Below are 20,294 nucleotides of genomic sequence, written 5' to 3'. Positions count from 1 at the left end.
GGAGGTTGCACCTCGGGGGAGAGTTTTTTCTTGAGCAGCGGCGATCGCCACCACCGGATTGGGCGCAGCTTGGGAGCCCGCCGCCAGTTTGTGAGATCGGGCGATCGTCCTCAGTTCTGCTAATTTCCCTTTTCCCAACATGTTATCTGCATGAGGTAAAGCACGGTTGAGCAATCAAAACAGAAACAGAAATATAAGCGCATTAATGCAGAGACAACACAAGCGATACATGGTTAAAAGATCAGAATCAACACAGAGTAATAGAATGCCAAAGCAGAGCGGGGAAGGCGCTAAGTTAGGTATTAACTTGAAGTGAAGGACTTGGTGTGGAGGTAGGAGCTAACCTATATGTATTTCGAGCTGGGTTTCGAAGAACTCGTAGGGAATGATTGAGGCAGTAGGGAAGATGATGTTGGCGGCAGCGACACTCTTCCAGAAGAGGCAAAGGTCTCTGTCCAACTTCCCCATGTTGTCAGGGCTCCTTGGTCTTCTGATGCTGTCTTTCACCTTCTTGAACACGGTGGTGTAGATGAAGCAGAACAACTCGTCGTTGCTCCCCTTATCGTCCGCACAGACCGGTTCATCCGGGAGGCAGGACAGCACAGCCACTTTGCTATCGTGCTCTTTATGGAAGGAAAGGTCGGACTGGTCTCCCTTCCTTAGCCGGTGCACGCCCAACTCTGTGTTTATTGAAGAAGTCTCCTTTAATAGGGTTGGGGTGGTCCAAGGGTAGAGTTCCTTGTAGTCTCTTGGAGGTAGGAGGCTCCTCCGGCGACTGGTGGAGTTGCTTGAGGAGGATTGGCTTGAGAAGGAGCAGGCCTCTCAGCCTGTGCAGAAGGGGCACCGGAGGCTCGAGGTGGGTTGCGCACTGGTGGAGGATTTACCCCAGGGGCAACCCTACGCGTTTGGGGTAGAGGGTTTCACGATGAAAGAGGGGGTTCGCAGTGGACTTCGTGCGAGCCATCGCAGGAACTGCAAAGAAAAAAAAAGGAGAGGATGAACAAAGATTGCAGAGAACGACTCGATTGAAGACGAAGAAAGAAGAACGAACGAACATGAGTTCGCTGGGATGAACGTGATGGAAGACGAAACCCTAAGTTACGAGGGAGGAGGAAAGGAAAAAACAGCCCACAACGTATGCTCCAGACAGATAATGGATGATGCGAATCGGTTAAAATGCAACAAGTATCAACAGAAGGCGTAAAAGAGTTACCTTTTTATGATCGGATGAGCGTTGAAGAAAGTTGGAGATTGAGAGAGTTAAGAAGTTTCGTGGGTTACAGAGAAAAACTTAGAACGCTTGAGAATGCAGAAAGGTGATGGAACAGTGAGAAGCGTGATAGGGTTTAAGGGTTTTCGAACGTTTTCGGAAGCGCAAACGCTAGCTGAAGATGACTGTTGATGAAAGCCATGTGTCGAGCGATGGGAAAGGAGGTTGGTGGAGCGTCAGAGAAGCAGAGGGTACGGATGTACGGAAATCTGCATCAGTGCCACGTAGATCGACGATGACGTGACCTCTTAGTCTTTTCGCTGGTCAAGTCTCAGCTTAAGACTGGGGGGCTTGTGTACCGATCAGGTGGTCGGAAATGATAACGTGGCAGCAAGCGATAACATAGGCGTGTTGAGCGGGACATCTGGATGACAGAAGGGAAGCACATCGGGAAGTTTGTGTAGTCGCCAATTGTCAGTTTGGCGTTCTCCAGTATATATAACCGGCAATCACCAGGCTCGCGTCGTAGTCGCCGGTTGCGAGTTTATAACCGGCAGTCACCAGGCTTGCGTCATAGTCGCCGTATGCGAGTTTATAACCGGCGGTCACCAGCCTTGCGTCGTAGTCGCCGTGTGAGTTTTAGGAGATCAGGTGGTTTGAGACCGCCGAAAGGGGCACATCGCTGAAAGATCAGGAAGGCTTGCTTAAGGCTTTCAAGAGGTACTAATACGAAAGGCGAGGTTATCAGACGATCATTCCCTAGCCAGAGGTTGAGGCAAGGGAACAGTTTACCAGAACATGCATGATGCACGAGTGAAGCAGATCATCATAAGCGACAAGCGAGACCACAGGGAAGGTGTGTATGGTGACACCCCGCACTCGCCACTTAAGGGGTCGCGCTCCAAGGAAGCTGTAGTTGCTCCTCGACGGGGTAACTTAGTCAAATAGCTTGAAGAGTAGAGTTGACGCTCAAGTAGAAGGTGACTCCAGATGGTGACACGTGTACAGCTGGATGCGAGCCACGTGTCCAGAGGTGTAACCGTCAGGAGAGAGAAAGTGCTCAGGTATATAAGGAACTCTAACGAACTTATGAGGTACGCGCGTTCAGAACACTTCTTTACGCTTTGAGAACACTTGAGTACGCTGAGAGAGATTTTGCACGGTTCCTTGAGTTTTAGCTTTTCTCTCTTAGATTTTTGGTGGTTCCGTCACTGACTTGAGCGTCGGAGCGCGATCGGCCGCAGCGGCCCACTCTGTCTTTTTCAGGTTCTTGAGGAGAATCGAGGTGCGAAGGACGGAAGCTAGTGTGGTGCAAAGCCGATCCAGAAGGAGAAACCATCGACGTGGCAAGGCTCTTGCGCTCTGGTCAACCGGCAGGATCACATTTGTCCTTCAATTAAAAAATTTCATTTTTTTAGTTTTTCAATTTTATCAAATGTTATTTTTAGTTCTTGATATTGAACTACATTAGTGATGATGATGTGAAAAACTATTATCTACTTAATATTTATTTATATATATATATATATTTAATTAAGTGTCATAATTTTTTGAAAATTTATCAAATACTTAAATGTCTTTTTTCTCCTCTAAATTGTGGAAACTATTTGTTTTGGTCTTCTATTTTGTTGTGATATTTCCTATTTTACTCCTACTTTGTAAAATCTCACTCTAACTCTAAAGTGTGATACACTAACACCAATGAAAACTTCTTTACTTAAATCAAATTCATCATGTTACTCCTCTATGAAAAATTTTAATCGAATCACCAAAAAGAAACAATATGTAACCAATTTGGATAATTAAAAACATATTTAAAATTTTAATAAATTTTGAAAAGCTATGTCACTTAATTAAATTCATGGAAGAAATGTTGAGTTGTTCATACACAAAATAACATATTACATCTTAAACGTATATACATTTATATATTTACATTTAATAAATATTGTAAATATCAAACACACGTCATACCAAAGTTGCAACTTATTATAAAATATTTAATATTAGTTGTGTCATTGGATTCTTATATAATTTTTATGATTTAGAGTATAAATAAAATATTAAATTCAATCATGAATTCTAAAGATATTTTTATAAAAAAAATATTTTCAAATATAATATTTAAAACTTAAAACATATGAAAAACTAATTTAAAAATGTTGTACAATATATCCACCAATCATGAACTCCAACACCTTAAATTTGAAAGATGTAATTGCAAAAAAAATAACTAATAAAAATGGTTAATTAAGTTTTTAACGAAGTTTAATTGTCCACAGAAATTGATGAATATATCATGTAATCCAAAAAAAAAAATACTGGAATAATGTAAAAGTTTGCTGTGTTATCCTATTATATTTTTACCAACTTTTTTCTTAATTATCTTATATTACTCGTAATCACCCAATACGTTTTAAGAGAGTCTAATTTAGTAACTAATGGAAAAAAAAATCTATTTTTAAAAAGAGACTTAAAAATATAATTATACAATTTGTCATTTAACGAAAATTTATTCTTCAACTATAACAAAATTGTTTCCCTACTAAATAAATTTAACTACATGAATTATATAGTTCTTTTGTCAATTAATTGTGTTTATTAAAAATATAGTCTTGTAACTAATTAATATAATTACGTATTTTCAATTTATATGTGTTTGTATTTTTATATATTTAATTTACCATAAAAATGTATTTTTATATAATTGTCGTTCTAAACAAACAATTTTAGTTATAACCGTGTTGTAATATAATAATGAATTAACTCTTAATTTTAATGAAGGATCGACCTCTTTTTGAACCCAATTTTTCCAAATTAAACATTATTTTTTTATGGGAGTTTTTGGTCCATCCAATACCCGAAAGGGCTGTAAAATATTTTTTATTTATATATTTTTTTATCACAAATGCTTGATAACTTATTTAACATAATGAAAAATAATAATTACGTAACTATTTTTCTTCTCATCAGGTCTCTTTTCTTAGAAATTATTATTATTATTATTATTATATATATAAAAGAAAATTATTAAATAGAAATTAATTTTAGTGATCAAAATAATTAGTTCCTATATTGACTAAATTAGAGACTACCATTTTATAATTTAAAAAACTATTGATATCTAAAGTAGTTTCTATTATTAATAAAAAGAATTATAAAATAATTTTTAAATTGGTATCTAATTACTATTTATTAATGTTTTAGTTACTAATTACGTATATTCTAAATTAATTTTTTTTAATTTTTTAATACTAATTTAGAATCTAAAATATTAATAACTAAAATTTAGTAACTAATTTAAATTTCAATTTAAAAACTATTTTATAATATTTTATTAATATAGAAATCACATTCAATACTAATAATTTTTTAATCTTTAAATTAGTATTTAATTTAATAAATGACTAATTTTTTTATCTTTAAATTACTAATTTTCTTGTATCGTATATATATATATATTATATATATATATATATATCGTTATAATAATATTTTTAAAAACTAAAAAAATAAATACAAATATTACAATATTTTTAGTATATTAATATACTTTAAACTTTATAAAAACAATTTTCAAGATAAAATTTACTTAAATACTATAAAATATTTTTATTTTTATTTAATATAAATTCTAACATAAATTATGAAATGTTTTTATCGTATAGATTTTTATCATAGTATATTAAATACATTAATTTTATTTTATTGTTAGAGAGGTAGATATATTTTTAACTCTTGAAAAACAAATGAGTCAGGTTGTGTAATAAAGATGAAAGGTCGTTATAAATTTGTATAATAAACATGTTCATGGTTTCTACATTCTTCTATATATACTGTAAAATTCATGTACCTCAGCACCAAACAAAATCTAAAACTGTAAATTGGTTTATCACTGGAAATCCAATTGAGGGAGAAAATGAGAGCCATACTAATTACTCTGTTCTTGATCCTAAGTGTGGTAGTTGCAGAAGAGGCAGAAGATGCTGCAATTGTTGAAACCATTGATCCTGCAAAAGAAGCAGGAATTTCTGTAGCAACTAATCCTGCAAAAGATCATGGAATTGGTGGAACTGGTGAAATCAATGATCTTGCTGAAGATGCTGGAGTTGGTATTAGCAAAGCCATTTATCAAACACTTAGTGGGCAACCTGAAGCGTACGAATCTCCAAGATTCAAGAGGTTTGTGACACATTGCAGCTCACATGTTGCTGAAACATGCAGTGATCCAATGCACTATGAGGGTGGAATCCGTAACCCAACTGGGTTGTCTCACTGCATTTTTGATTCCATGAAAGCATGCTTGGCAAATCATAAAGCCTCGCTTTATGACTCCGCTCGTTCCAAAACCCTAAATCTTAAACCCACAAAAGTCGAATATTTACCGGTTATCATTCAGACAGTAAAATTTCAAACTGTGTTGAAAACCTGCTCTCAAGTCAGTGCACAAAGTTGTTTGAGTGATTCTGATGTTGATGCATCAACTTTAGGAGCTTGTCTCTTACCATCTTTGAACCAGTGTGTGTATCATACTCAAATGCCACCTCTACCACCTCCACCACTTCCACCACCTCTACGTCCACCACCTCAACGTCCAACACCTCCTGCTCCACCTGCTGGTAAGACTTCTTTAATAATATATATGATTTAAGAAATATAATTAACACACTTTTATTTCTGTATTTTGTTAACAAAACTCATTTTAGATTAACCTCTACAAAATTCTACCTTTTCATCACTACTTTTTTATTAAAACCAAAACAAAAAATATTAAAAAATATATTTCATTGTATCTCGAACTTTTTCTTGTCCGAAAGTTTAAAATTTAAAATTTAGAGTTTGTGATTTAGAATTTAAGATTTAGGATTTCTACTTACTAAACCTTAAACTTTAAGATTACATTGACTAAAAATAAAAATATTTCATAATATATAAATTTTATGTTTTATTTTATTATAAAATTATATAAATGCATCATTTCATGTGAAATTTTAGAAAAATATGTAAATAATTTCGAAAACCATTACATGAGCAGATATATTCATGATGGAAATAGAAGTAGTTTCATCAAACAAATTAATATTATAGGATTTTCAAAAACATAACACTAAATGTGGCTTCTTATAGTTTTTTCTTACATTATGTGTTCTTATTATATCTGATGTTTCACATGTTTTCTGTTTTCCATTGTTTCTTTTTTTTTTTTGGAATTAATGTTTATATTTTAGAAGCTTAAAAGGTTGTGGTTTGTGCAGATAAGACAAGAAGATAAATCATACTGGGGAAGTACTTATAGTTAGCATTGCCATATTATGCTAATACAACAATAATCGCAATGCTTTCTCCATCATCTTATATATGTAATAAATAATCTCTTTTTTCTAGCTAAGATTAAACTCTTAATCTCGTTCTTAATTTAATTTATGGTGAAAGATCTGTTATACCTTCAATATTCTATGTCACTCTATGATACATGGTAATGAAGTTTGATTTTCTATTCACATGCTTTAACTTCTATAATAGTATAAGCTCATAAAATACACTTTTTTATATTACTTTCCAATATTTTGTATCATGTATTGAATAAATTTTTATGTGGGTCTTACTAAAAGATTTAACTCTATTTTTTTTATCTGATGATGATTTAAAATGTGTTATATAAAAAGTATTATTCATTTTTAAAAACTCACAACTAACACTAGTTCAATGAATTTTTTAATATACAATCACTATAGAACTAATGTGATAAAAACAAGTAAAGAAACTCATTTAAATTTTGTTGTAGATTATCAAATACAAGAAAATTAAGGCTTTTTACAAATAATATGGAACTCGATATTAAATTTTGCTAAATATCACTCGCGCGTGTGAAAATATTTTTCCATTTAAAGTTTAAAATTGGTTTTTCTTAATTAAAGTTTAAATTAAAAAATTTATAAGCAGAACAGTAAAAGGAAAACTTAACCTCTGGTATGTAAAAAAAATGGTGGTTAAAAATAATTTGGTATAAGGTTAAATAATAAAAACGATTTAATTTATTGATAGATAGATAATTATTGAAAGAAAATGGTTTAAATATGTAATTGTGAAACATGGTGAGAAAAAAAAATTAAATGAATTTTTATGGATTAAAATTATGAATGCATTTGGTAGAATAATATAAAATTTTTAAAAAAACATAAAACAATGATATAACTTTTAATTATGTTTCACAATTATTTTCGTTTTATGACAAATGTTTTACGATAAATATTGTATTACTTCTATTAAACAATTTAATAATATTAAATTATTCAATGTGGTGGGTAATTAAGTTATTTATTTAAAAACCTTTATCACTCCTCTTAGATTATTTATTCCAAAAGGTTTAAATAAATATTTTGACCGATCAAACATATTAATGTTAGAATCTAACTTTTAAATATTAATGTATAAAACGAGCATGACAAAATTTATACGTTGATTTCTTTATAATTATATAATTATAAATGTTATAAATTGATAATAAAGTTTTATCTACAATATGTTTAAAAAAAAAAATTCAAAAATATTTATTTCTTATTTTTATAATCATATAATTCAAAAATATTTATTTTTTATTTTTATAATCATAATAAAAATTTATACTGAAATTTCATAAAATTAATGAATTTTTTTATGATTATTAAAAATTCAACAAATATTTTTCAAATTAAACATATGAATACATGTCCTATAAATATCATACAAGTATTAGAAGTTTCATAAAATTAATGTATTTTTTTTATGATTATTAAAAATTTAATAAATATTTTTCAAATTAAACACAAATTAAACATATTTTTTTTATGATTATTAAAAATTCAATAAATATTTTTCAAATTAAACACAAATTAAACATATGAACGTCCTACAAGTGTGAGTGTCATAGAAATATTAGTGTCTGACACATATGTCAGACACAGACAAATTTCTTAGTTTAGAATATTATCATTTAAATAGACCCTTTTCATAATACTTTTCAGTTTCCACCGAAATATTGTTTAGAAGTGTATTTCATCAATTTAATACAAGTTTTTTTAATTAGATTGTGTTGCTGAAATAAGGGAGGAAATGTAAGGTTGAGCTGCAATTGACATAGATTGACAAATTCATAGAGATTAGAGCACTAGAATTGATACATAAAACGAAGCAAAAAATGAAATTAAGAAATGCCTATTTTATAGAGAAAAGAAACAAGGAATTTTGTTGTTCAATATAGCAGGTCAGTCTATAAAGACGTGTCCTCTACCTCGCCACAATAAAAACGCAAATTACGAAGCGGTACATTTCTTCAACAGATTCAGGCGTAATTTTTAGGAAATTTATGCGTTTTGCTCGTCCCCATTTTCACCGTCTTCAGCAGCTGCAGCAGCCATCAATTCGTCGAAGTTTGCTGTCTTCCCAAGTACTATTTCAATCTAAAACGAGTTATGAAATGCAAAAACTTAGGCTAGTTGTAAAGCAGATTCCAAAACTATGGGTAGGAATCACACACACATCAAGGCCAAACAAGCTCCAAGAAAACATTCTAGAGTGAACACAAATTTGTTTCTAGACTTACCTTGGCCTTTTGAACAGGTCTACCTCTAGAATCGTCCTTTATATCAACAGTTGATGTCGTGATTTCTGCATGAAGATTGCGTCATTAACAAATTAGATTAGATTATTTGTGCACTGAAGAATCTGATAGAGGTGACAAGAAGGGAAGGGATTTCACAGGAAAGAAATGGGAAAAAATAGAATCTCACTCTTCTCAACAGCAAGTCCGTTGTTTTTCAAAATTTCAGCAACAGTTACCACTGTGGCAATAGCTGCAAAACAAAAAAAAACGGGTTGAAAAATCCGAAATCATATTAAGATTGGAATCAAGGAAAGAGAATAGAAAAAAGAGGAGTAGAAAGTCTCATAAAAAGCATTGCATTGTAATCTACTAATTAAGGGAACAACATGATAGCAACATAAAAATATTGCCTCTCAATTATAAAATTTTATGAGTTACTCTATCTAACATTCCATTATTGAAATATACTTATCAGACTGTTGCAACAGTTTTCTCCCAGTATAACAGATGATAAAAGACAATGGCACACTACAGTGGAGCATAGCAGCTATTTGAATGCTATATCAATGTTACTAAGATATAGGCTTCAAAAACCAAATTGTTAACCCTAAAACAACATAGTTTAGGTATATTCTTCGGGTAAATTTGTGATTTCTCCCTAATTTTCTATGCATTTTTTGCTATGAGAACATAATAGCTTTTGAAACCCTTCTGCCTTAAACATTACACATAAGACTGTAATTTTTCTGTTCCTTCACACTTTACCAGTCTATTGTTTTTTTCTATGTACCATTCTTCTTCCTTTCAACTTTCCACTTCGAATTAGCCTAATTTTATCTAACTCATTATGCTATTTTTCTATTAATTTCATAACCAACTTTCATTTTTCGACTTCAACCGTACATCTTATTGCTCCTAGATTGACATTGATTGCCTGGGTAAACTCTAACTTATTATTAATACCTTTGATTTTATTACCATTTATATTTCTAATATTAGTAAGTTCGAATTATAATATTAATAACTGCAATAGAATTTTCATCTTACACGACGTACACGCCATTTTTTCATATCTATGTAATGGATTATACTTCAAACCCAAACTGGACGAAATGCCCATGTAGGTAACTCTCACGAAGTTAATCATCAGTCAAGGACAAACCTCCAAAATACAGCTACGTCAAAAATTAGCTTGTCCAATTTGACAAAGTCAGATTATACACACTTCAGTTCTTACTCCTAGGCCTAGCCCAAGGATACCATGGGGTCAGCAAAGCAAACAAACCTACGACTTATCTGGAATTTCACGAGGCATCGGAGCATAGAAGGCCAGTGATATGATGCTTTAAAACTGAGCATAAGTACATATATAGAAAGTTTAACACCAGCATCACAGTACAGAAAGTTTAATTCAGAGGAAAATACGAAAGGCCTGAATCAAACAACAAGACTGAAGGAATTCAAAAGTTCAGCCAGTGAAACCTAATCAATTTATGTCTGTTTCCAAGAGTAATGTTCTGTTCAACGAATGCAAGACTTTTGAAATGCAATTATTCTTTGGTTTATAAACAATTTCCAACAGAACAGAGTTATATTCAGCAACCTGAATGAACAGAAAGGATTGATTCCACATTGTAAATCAATAAGCAAGCAATAGAACCAACAGCAGCGAAATTCAACGAATAAAACTCAAAACAGAGAGAAATAAGGCGATAGGGATTTGAATACCCATTCCTAGTGCTGAAAGTTCGACCTCGTTATGCTGTTGCATGTATCTCTGCAGAAACGGAAAAATGAAACATGAGGAAAGAAATGAAATGAAATGAAACTCTAACGAGCTTGAAAATCTGATATACCTTGGCGAGATTAACGTAGAAGAAGAGGGGCTTCTTGGTGTTGGAGACCTGAATGCGATTCTTCTTGTAGGAATCGGTGATGTTGATGTTGTTCACTCCCTCTGTTATGGCTTCCATTCTTCTCTCTTTCTCTCTCACTCACACACTCGCGCGATGATGCTAACAACCAAAAACCCTAACGACTTCTCTATCAAATGTGATTCAGAAATGAAAAAAAGCCGTGTACTCCTTTCTCCCTCCCACGGGCCTGGGCCCAATCTTATATTCACCAAACTCAATCATACTGGGCCAAGCCCGTGTTCTTTAGAAACATTCTCTTTGCACCATACCAATTTCTCCCTGCACCCAATCTATCATTAAAATGACGAAAATATTCCTACAAAATCATAAAAATATCTTAAAAAAATCTGAAAATCTAGAATCCTTTTACATAATACATTTTCAGATTTGGATTTCTTAAACATATTTTTGAATTTTAAAAATTCTTTTCCATAATATATATATATATTAAAAATGTTCTCAGAGTTGGGACCAAGAGAACAATTGTCTTTCTTCTTGATTGATCGGTCTACCTCTCTTCCATTCTCCTTAAAATGGTATTTGTACTCTCATTTCACTCTCTTCCTTCTTGTCTTCACGAACTCCAAACTCGGATGATACTTGTAAAAGACACTCTGATACTTAAGTGAAATTTCTGTATTCGACACTCGGTACTATTAATACTGAATGACGACTTACCTGTTTCTTGAAATTGGTGTCTATTTATATGGTTATCATGAGTTCTTTGTTATTCGGTCGGATTAGAGTTTTTAATCGAAATTAATAGTGTATTACTAAATATTTGACCACTGATTAGTCTGGTTAATTTTTTATTTGGATATAATGAATTGGGTTATATCGGTCGATCTTGACTAATGTTGGATTTCCAGCTCTCTTAACTATTTTTTGTTTTTTTGTTTTAAAGTTAAATTTTATTTAATAATTTTCTTTGTAAAGACGTGTATTCACAATTAAACTTTCATTAAGAATAAAAACAGTCACTATAATAGGTTTCTTGCTTAAACCATATTATATATTATAAAGTATACAGAAACGACACATATTTAATATTGTACTATTAATGTTGAGCAAGTGCTAATTTATTATATCGCCATAATACCAAAACCCCTTACATATGCCCACAGAATCTCTTTTTTCCATATTTTAATCACTACTTCAAAGCAATTACATTGCTTTAAATGTTTTTTACGACTTAAGTCATACTTTGCATGCAAAATATTTCTCTAAATTTAAAAATTACATTAAATATTTTATTATATTTTTCATATGGAACTCCTAAGTAAATTCTCAAGTACAAGTTAGACTGTATTTTTGAAAAAAATCAAACTAATTATATTTTATTCGTTTGATTTAGTTTTCATTTCTCAATTTTTTTTATAATTTAAACCAACTCAGTTTTGTAAAAATCGAACTAATTAAATTTGTATTAATAGAATATTATATTATTACGTATACAAAAAGACCGGAGCAGAAAATAAACAAAATTACTCTATAAAGAATCCGACCTTGACTTTGGAAGAATATAAATAATTTTTTTTATATATTGAGTATAAATCTATTTTATATAGTTAAAAGATATTTATACTGTCAAAAAAACAACGAAATTAAAATATAAAAATGGAAAATCAGTGGATCGATGTTGTCTTCATTATATTAGGTAACTAAAGTGATTATGTTATTTGTCCAGAAATAATTTATCGTGCTTCACATCTTTTTTTTCTGCTATTTATTCATGTGGGCTCAAGTAATGAAAATCTTGAAGAAAATAATGGAGACATATAATAGTGAAAATTAATTCAGACATAATGCATGGATACTAACCAATGAAAGCAATAGCTTCCTTGTGTTATTAGAAAAAAATCTTTAAGGAGGTATTTAAAACAAGAAAATGAAGTGTGGGAAATATGGACTCCAAAACAAGATTTTTTTTTCATTATTTAGTTTTTTATTCATAGTGCAAGGTTGATTTATTTGAATGAAAAAAGTTTAAAAAAATGAAACATTTACTATAAAAATAAAATTATTAAAAGTAAAAAGGATTAAAATTTGTGTATAATGAAAGATAAAAACTAAGAAATTTCATCTACTCTCACGAGTATCCAAAAAAGTCTTTTGACCAAAAGACTAAAACACTTGATAATTTTCTTATATTTTAGAATAATATATTACTAATTTATAAAAAAAAAAATCAAAATATAACCAATCTTTCTAAAAAGGGGATCTTCCAACTTAGGTATGATCTAAGATGTTATTCTATGATATGAGGATCTCAATTAATTAAATAGATAAAATCAAATATGCTGATGAATTGACACGTCTATTTTCTAAGTGAAAGTGTTTTTTATTCTTCAAACTTGATGAAAAAGATGTCTAAACTTGAAAAAAATGACATTCATTCATCTTTAACACTGTGACATCCTTTAATGTTTGTTCCAAATTATTACGTTGGAGCTTAGAATGTGTATCATAAAAGAAGAGTGTCATAAAGAATATCAAAGACTTCAAACTTGTGAAAATTAATGCAAAAATTAATGCACTATAACTTGTGACCTTGTGCAGTGTATATAAGATGAAATCATGGCACATTCAATTCAAAATTATACTGTTGAAGGGTTTCGTGATCCTCAATTATTCTTCACTCCCTTATATCCCAAAAATACATTCAATTTATATAAGGCTCAATTAATTTTATTTTACGAGACTTTTATTAAGAAGTCTAACATAGTCAATCTTCAAATACGACTTATATATTTGTTAAGTAATTTGCAAAGCTACTATAAAAATCTAATTATAGCCCCTTAAAATTTGCAACCACAATCTTACTAAATTACCAAAGTTAGATTCCAACTTATAATTTGATATAATTTTGTATTGAAAGAAGTTTCTTTTGAATAATTTAAGATTATTTTAGAAGAAATTAAAGAACTTAGGTTTTGAAACAACGTAATCTTGAATGGGGGAGTTGTCGATGGTTTAGAAGTAGTTGTTTTGGTTCAAGTGAAGACTTGATATTGGATTACGTCAAAGTAGTCTCTCTGGTTTGTTCTCCTTTTACGAGTGGTGTCTCAAACCTTCGATCTGTATGATGATGGTTTCTTGATATATCTTTTAACTCAAGTGTTTGTTTTTAGGGTATTTATTTTTAGGTTAAGTCAGGAGTATTTTGTAATCCTAGACGTGCGAGTTTTAAGATGGAGTGTCTTAGATATTTTATTTTATATAAAGGTGTAAGGTTGAACCACTCCTAAAGTGATTCAAATTTATTTATTTTTTATTGTTAAAAGAATACTTTGAAACAACTTTAATAAATAAAATATAAGAAAAATGGCAATACTATTACACTGTTCATGGAATTGCATTTAACGTTTTTCTAATTGGATTTGATGGGGGCGTGGATTTGACCGGTGATTGGCTAACGTGGAAACGAGGTGTCAAAAAAAAATATCCATCGATGTGGGACTCATGGCGACTTGCCTTCTATATATAGTTCCCAGCCATTTCGCCTTGGTAGGTGCACTTCCTCTCTTTTTTTTCTTCTGCTCCTTCCCTTTCTATCTTCTTCTTCTCTCTCTCTGGTTTTGCATTTTCAACTCTTGGTTTGTTGCTTCAGAAAATGAAAGAAATCGTAGAAAACCCTCTGCACCTAAAGTCCGTCAACCACATCTCCCTCGTCTGCACCTCCGTCGTAAAATCCATCAACTTCTATCAGAACGTTCTCGGCTTCTTCCCCATCAGAAGGCCAGGATCATTTGATTTTGACGGCGCATGGTAATTCAATTTTTTCCTACCAAAAATGAACTCTAAGGGTATCTCGGTGAAAATTGTGTGTGAAAATTGTGTGTTTGCGTGTTTATCAGAGAACGAGCTTTTAGAAAACTCTCATCACCCCAACAAAACAACTTGTTTCAGTCCAAAAAATTTCAAATTTTCTTGTGGGTGGACTAAATTTTGTAATCATTGTGCAGGCTATTTGGATATGGAATTGGGATTCACTTGCTTCAATTAGAGGAGCCGAACGTGATTCCAAGAAAGAAAGAAATCAATCCAAAGGATAATCACATATCATTCCAGGCAAGATTGTGGTGTTTACTTGATTCAGCTTTTTGATTTGTTCATGATAGGTGTGTGTTTGACAAATTGACTGAATGAAAGGAACTAACATGGTTTTTGTGGGTGTGGGTTGATGAATGAAAACAGTGTGAAAGCATGGTGGCAGTGGAGAAGAAGCTTGAGGAAATGGAGATGGAGTACGTGCGTGCAACGGTGGAAGAAGGTGGGATCAAAGTGGACCAGTTGTTTTTCCATGACCCAGATGGGTTCATGATCGAGATATGCAACTGTGATAGCCTTCCGGTGATTCCTTTGGGAGGTGACATGGTTAGGTCATGCTCTCGAGTGAACCTTCAGATGCTTCAACACAGACAGATACACCAGATTGTGAAACAGGACTCAACCAAAATTCAAAATGCTATTGTTTAAGTCACACATGCATCCATGGATATCAACTCCTCCTTCTTCTTCATGCTGTTATAGTGTTCTTATTTCTGGTTTCTTTTCTCAATTTTGTTCTTGTTTTGAAGCATAAACTGCTCCTTATACAAACTGTTCTTGAATGTATAAAGAAGAAGAATATTAAATGATGAGTTTCATCTTATATAAATATTTTCAGTTTTTCCTATCAATTATAAGTGGAAATTATAATGAAGCTTTTAAAAGGTCTGAATTATTGGACGAAATATTTGTTGTTTAAAACTTTAAATTTATGTAGTGTTTTTTTATTTTTTTTAATTAAAGTTTAGAATTAAAGATGTTCTCGGGTTGAAACCAAGAGAACGATTACTTTCCTTATCGATCGGTCTATTTTTCTTCCACTCTACTTAAATTAACTTTACGACCTCTTCGTGCTTCTTTACTTTTCATTTTCGTTAACTTCAAATTCGAATTATACTTGTAAAAGACACTTTAACGTTCAAATAAGACTTCAGTGTCCGACACTCGGTAATATTAGGACTGAATGATGACGTACTTTAGTTCTTGAAATTTGTCCATATTTATATGATTATTATAGATAATTTGTTATTAGGTCAAACTAAGAATTTGAATCATGATTAAAAATGTATTACTTGATGTTTCATCTCTAATTAGTCTCGTTAATCTTCTGTTAGGGCATGATGATTTTAATTATGTCGGTCGATTTTAACTGGATACCAGACCTCCAAGTATCGTATGAGCATGAACGGTACAAAAGATATTAAATCTGAAAATTATTTTAAAAATTATAGAAACATTTGTTCAAAACATAAACAAAGCTATAGATATAACAGGAAATTCGAGAGAACGGCATGGTTAACCAATTAAGCACGAAAAGAAATTTTTAACAGTTTTTTAGGTTTGATTCATTTTAGTGTCAATGAACATTTGATGAAGTCGTGAAGCATGCATGTTGTACATATTAATTTGAATTAATAATTCTCGAACTTCTGATTTTTTTTACACATTAACTTTATTAATCAACTGAATGGCAAATGTATTAAGTTTCATAATAACCACTTTAAAGTTATATTAAAATGATGTTAACATTTTTATATTAAATGACTCTTTCAATTTCATAAATACCAAAAACATGATTAATTAGTGTTACGATATAAATTATATGGGTTCTCTTATTTATTTCAGATAAAATGTTTTTGATTATATATTTTGAATTTCAAATTATTACCTTTACATATACATATTTGGTTTTTTTTAGTGTATATATCCCTTAATATATTACTTTTTATGTAATAAAAAGTATATGCTCTCGTATATTAAATTAATTATTCAATAATCTAAAAAAATAATTATAGATTACAAACTAAATTAATTATTACAACTAAAAATAAATATTGACAATATAAAAAGTCTTACTTATTTACATTGCATACACTTTTCTAAAAAACTTAAAATCAATAACTAATCATGTGTATAGAATGAAGCAACCATCGTTAGAAGGGTAGGTAAAATTTGAGAATCAACAAACTCACCAATCTAGGGTGGGAAATGATAGTGATATATATTTTTATTACATATTAGAGTTTATTAAAAAATATAAAAAAATTGGTTGATTTTATTTCTTATTTAATTACCTGTATTTATGAATCTATAATTTTACGTTGAAGTGGGAAAATAAATTGTAAAATTTGATTAAATAATCCAAACTTGAAATCCTCGTATTAATAATTTTGGGTAAGAAGTTATAACATAGAAACACATAAAATAAAGGTTATAATGCCAAATTATTTTTTGTCCCTACTCTAAATATTAGAGTTTAAGTATTTGTAGTAAGAAAATATTTTTGGAATGATTTCTTACAACTTTTTTTTATGTGTAAGAAACGAAATTTTAGCTTGTATTGTAATAATACCACATCTTAACATCCTATTTCAAAATTCATTTATTATGACAAAAAAAACTGACAATAATAGTTTTAGTAATTTTCTTATTACAAATACCTAAAGTTTAGCTTAGAAATGAAAATAAATTTCACAGTGAAAGAAACTAAAAAAATATTTATGTTCACTGACACAAACAAAATCATTAAGTTTACCAGAAGATTTTAACAAAACTAAATAGTAATCAAGCATTAGATATTACACTCTTAATTATGATCCAAAATTCCAATTCGGCTCAATAACAAATGGTCCATGATAATCATATAAATAGTCACAGATTTTGAAAATAAGTATGTCATTGTCCCGCATTAATTACACCAAACATCAAGATCTCACCTAAACATCAGAGTATCTTTTGCATGTACCATCCATGGAAGAAAAAACACAAAAGAATTGTGAAGTTGTTATGAAAAGAAAGAAAATAGTGAAATATCCATCAACAAGGATTGATTGAGAAAGGGAAAAGAGTAAGATAAGAAATTGAAATTGAGATGCAATAAGGATGAGAGTTACTGACTGTAAACATGGTGAGTCAGCACCAGCAATGAAACACAAAAGCTGAATTGGATATGCCAATTTTGTTTCGTCACCATTTTTTATGCCAAAAATTATAAAATGCTTCAATTATTTCTTCCATTCACATCAAACTTTATTATAAAATCTAAGTTTAGTTAATATTATTTGCATACTACATTTTCATTTATGTTTTGGCGTCTATAATTAGTTTTCCCAAATTTTAAAAATCAACCTAGTAGAAATTTTAACATAATTATCATAAAATAAATAATAGGATAAAAGAATTAAACTTTGAATGACGCGAGAGAATCAATTTTGATGAACTGCAAACATAATTTGACACAAAAGTAAATTACAAAAAGGTTGTCTTCATGAAATAAAAGTTGCATGTGAAGGGTTCAAAAAGTTAGGTTAGAAAATAGTGATGGTTACTGACTTTTAGTTACTATTTCAATAATAAAAAAACTGTCATACATTTCAATAAAAAATATTTGAACATTTTGAATACGATCCTTCACATAAAATGAAAGAATAATAAAAAAAAATTTGAAAGAAACAATTGAATCTATTATTATTAAATGTATCATAAAATAATTCCTGATTAATTCACACTACTTTTGTATGCTCATTTGTTAAATAATATATTTATTCCGTTTTATGATAAAAGGGGTGAAGGGGAAATCAAAGGATAAAATTCTAATTTGAGATAACTTTCATACTAAATAAATTATATTATCAACCAATTAAAAATTCGTATAGATATATGACGTTGAAAGTAATTACTACAAACAATAATTCATTTTGATTTGTCTTATTTTTCCTTTTTTTTAGATAGATATTCATTAATTTTTTTTGTCGCATACTTTAATCTTGAATTAAATAAATAATATACAATGTATTTTAATTAAAACATTGGTTTTTTAAAATATTTTAAAACCCATATATAGTTTTGGGCTGATCCAAAGTTTTAGGTTGACTCCGTTTTATGTAAGGCTAATTCTGCCTATACATGAATTATGATCTACACTCATATTTTTTTTTAAACTCCAAATTATCTTTATAATTTTTTTAGATTTTGCATTTTTTTTTCTGGATCTTAGTGTTTAAAAACATTCCTATGTTCCGGAAGATCATATCCAGAATACACATATTATTTTTTTATGTTGTGAATATAAATATTCGAAAATTTAAGAGTAAAATAAACATTTTTGTACTTGGATGCAGATCACAATTGATTTTATTAGTGGAAGAATTAGCCTGAATGAGTGTTAGAACTTGTTGGTGTGACTTATAAATTAAAATTTCATTTTTAGACTTTTTTTTTGTGAAGTAACTTTGTTGACTTAATTTTGTAATAATTATCTTAAAAATAATATTTATAGTGATTTTTAATTAGTTGATAATGCATAACTTTTTATATTAGTATACAGTTAAAGTGTAAAAACTTTATGCATTATCATCCAATAAAAATTGTCATACATATGCCTAAAATCAATGACCTAACAACCAAATCACTTTTCCCTCATTAGTTTTGGGATTGTTAAATTTCAGTTATAAATTTTATAAAAGATGTAGTCATAAAACTTAACCTGCATACTCATAAATAGTATGATGACCATAAAAAAGTGTGAGATAAAAAAAAGTGCAGAAAAAAAATTATGTTTTATATATAAAAAAAAATCATGTGAAATCCCAACATAAACCCATCATAAAGAAGCTATTGAAACATCATTTTATAGAACTAACATATCAATGATATAGGCTTAGCTTTACCTTATGAGATGTGAATATAAAAACGTTGTCATCTACTATTAAAAAGTGGATTTTAATACTATTAAAAATGACTTTTTAAGTTTAATTCAAGTAAAATTGAAATTTAATATCAGAAGTAAACTTCAAATCTAACTTAATTTTATAAAATATTTTTATAAGATGAGATTTGCAGTTATTTATGTACTATGGGTTGGAGATTACACATATAGTATATAACTGGGTGCAAATCTTATCTTATAAATCGCTTTTATGAGATTTAATTAGACTTAAAGTTTACTTCTTAATATGGTATTGGAGTCGTTTTGAGTCTATTCTGTTTTTGTTCGACTTACCAGGCTACACGATATCGGATCGTTATCGGACCACCCATGATATATAGTCTCAGATATAAGTGTAACTTTTACGTGAGGAATGTGTTGGAGATCCCACATATAATATATAGGTGGATGCAAATCTTACTTTATAAACCAGTTTTATGAGGTTGAGTTTTGCGTAAAATCTACTTCTTAATACTATGAATTGATCGTATCTCTAATCGACATGAGATTAAAAAAAAAAGTTTAAAATAATATTACTTTAACTTTCACCATGGTTGCCAAAGGAATCATACATTGGTTAAAACTGATAGGGATTGTATACTTTTATTTGTCCAAACCATGCATGGTTCTCCAACAAAAGAAACAAGAAATGAAGAGAAAGGAAATTAATTAAGGATATGATTAGATTTAGAGACCCCTATTAAGCATTTGGTGGTAATTCTCTATGGATTGGAGCCTCTGAATGAGGAGCTGGTTCCTGAAGTTCTTGATGAATGCATCAGCACTAGCATTGATGTCTTCAACAGCCTTCTCTGTTCTCTCTCTCCC

General features: G+C 30.2%; 3 protein-coding genes across 3 annotated transcripts; 2 read left to right on the top strand and 1 right to left on the bottom strand.

The window, feature by feature from the left end:
- Positions 1 to 4,977: 4,977 nt before the first annotated feature.
- On the top strand, positions 4,978 to 6,711 carry LOC137836018 (nodulin-30-like). Its single transcript, XM_068644821.1, has 2 exons — positions 4,978 to 5,829; positions 6,466 to 6,711. Exons 1-2 carry the CDS (start codon positions 5,130 to 5,132, stop codon positions 6,480 to 6,482), a joined length of 717 nt encoding a protein of 238 aa, XP_068500922.1. The 5' UTR covers positions 4,978 to 5,129; the 3' UTR covers positions 6,483 to 6,711.
- Positions 6,712 to 8,388: 1,677 nt separating this feature from the next.
- Positions 8,389 to 10,874, bottom strand: LOC137836017 (uncharacterized protein At2g34160-like). Its single transcript, XM_068644820.1, has 5 exons — positions 10,649 to 10,874; positions 10,521 to 10,569; positions 8,980 to 9,042; positions 8,793 to 8,857; positions 8,389 to 8,649 (listed from the first exon to the last, which is right to left on the bottom strand). Exons 1-5 carry the CDS (start codon positions 10,763 to 10,765, stop codon positions 8,554 to 8,556), a joined length of 390 nt encoding a protein of 129 aa, XP_068500921.1. The 5' UTR covers positions 10,766 to 10,874; the 3' UTR covers positions 8,389 to 8,553.
- A 3,342-nt stretch (positions 10,875 to 14,216) lies between these two features.
- On the top strand, positions 14,217 to 15,390 carry LOC137836011 (glyoxylase I 4-like). The gene is made up of 3 exons (XM_068644813.1): positions 14,217 to 14,476; positions 14,674 to 14,779; positions 14,906 to 15,390. The coding sequence occupies exons 1-3, from the start codon at positions 14,322 to 14,324 to the stop codon at positions 15,185 to 15,187; spliced, it is 543 nt and encodes a 180-aa protein (XP_068500914.1). The 5' UTR covers positions 14,217 to 14,321; the 3' UTR covers positions 15,188 to 15,390.
- Positions 15,391 to 20,294: the final 4,904 nt, after the last annotated feature.

The sequence above is a fragment of the Phaseolus vulgaris genome, chromosome 5 (assembly GCF_000499845.2).
Source record: "Phaseolus vulgaris cultivar G19833 chromosome 5, P. vulgaris v2.0, whole genome shotgun sequence".
Lineage (NCBI taxonomy): Eukaryota > Viridiplantae > Streptophyta > Magnoliopsida > Fabales > Fabaceae > Phaseolus > Phaseolus vulgaris.
The sequence above is the reverse complement of the archived record's forward strand: the minus strand, read 5'-3'. Positions and strand labels throughout refer to the sequence as shown.

What these genes read in the sequence shown, in the direction of transcription:
- LOC137836018 (XM_068644821.1), top strand. Translation starts at nt 5,130, where the DNA reads ATGAGAGCCATACTAATTACTCTGTTCTTGATCCTAAGTGTGGTAGTT.
- LOC137836017 (XM_068644820.1), bottom strand. Translation starts at nt 10,765, where the DNA reads ATGGAAGCCATAACAGAGGGAGTGAACAACATCAACATCACCGATTCC. An exon ending in TCTACGTTAATCTCGCCAAG is followed by an intron (nt 10,570 to 10,648) that starts GTATATCAGATT and finishes CCGTTTCTGCAG; the next exon opens with AGATACATGCAACAGCATAA. An exon ending in ACTTTCAGCACTAGGAATGG is followed by an intron (nt 9,043 to 10,520) that starts GTATTCAAATCC and finishes TTTGTTTTGCAG; the next exon opens with CTATTGCCACAGTGGTAACT.
- LOC137836011 (XM_068644813.1), top strand. Translation starts at nt 14,322, where the DNA reads ATGAAAGAAATCGTAGAAAACCCTCTGCACCTAAAGTCCGTCAACCAC. An exon ending in TTTGATTTTGACGGCGCATG is followed by an intron (nt 14,477 to 14,673) that starts GTAATTCAATTT and finishes ATCATTGTGCAG; the next exon opens with GCTATTTGGATATGGAATTG. An exon ending in ATAATCACATATCATTCCAG is followed by an intron (nt 14,780 to 14,905) that starts GCAAGATTGTGG and finishes GAATGAAAACAG; the next exon opens with TGTGAAAGCATGGTGGCAGT.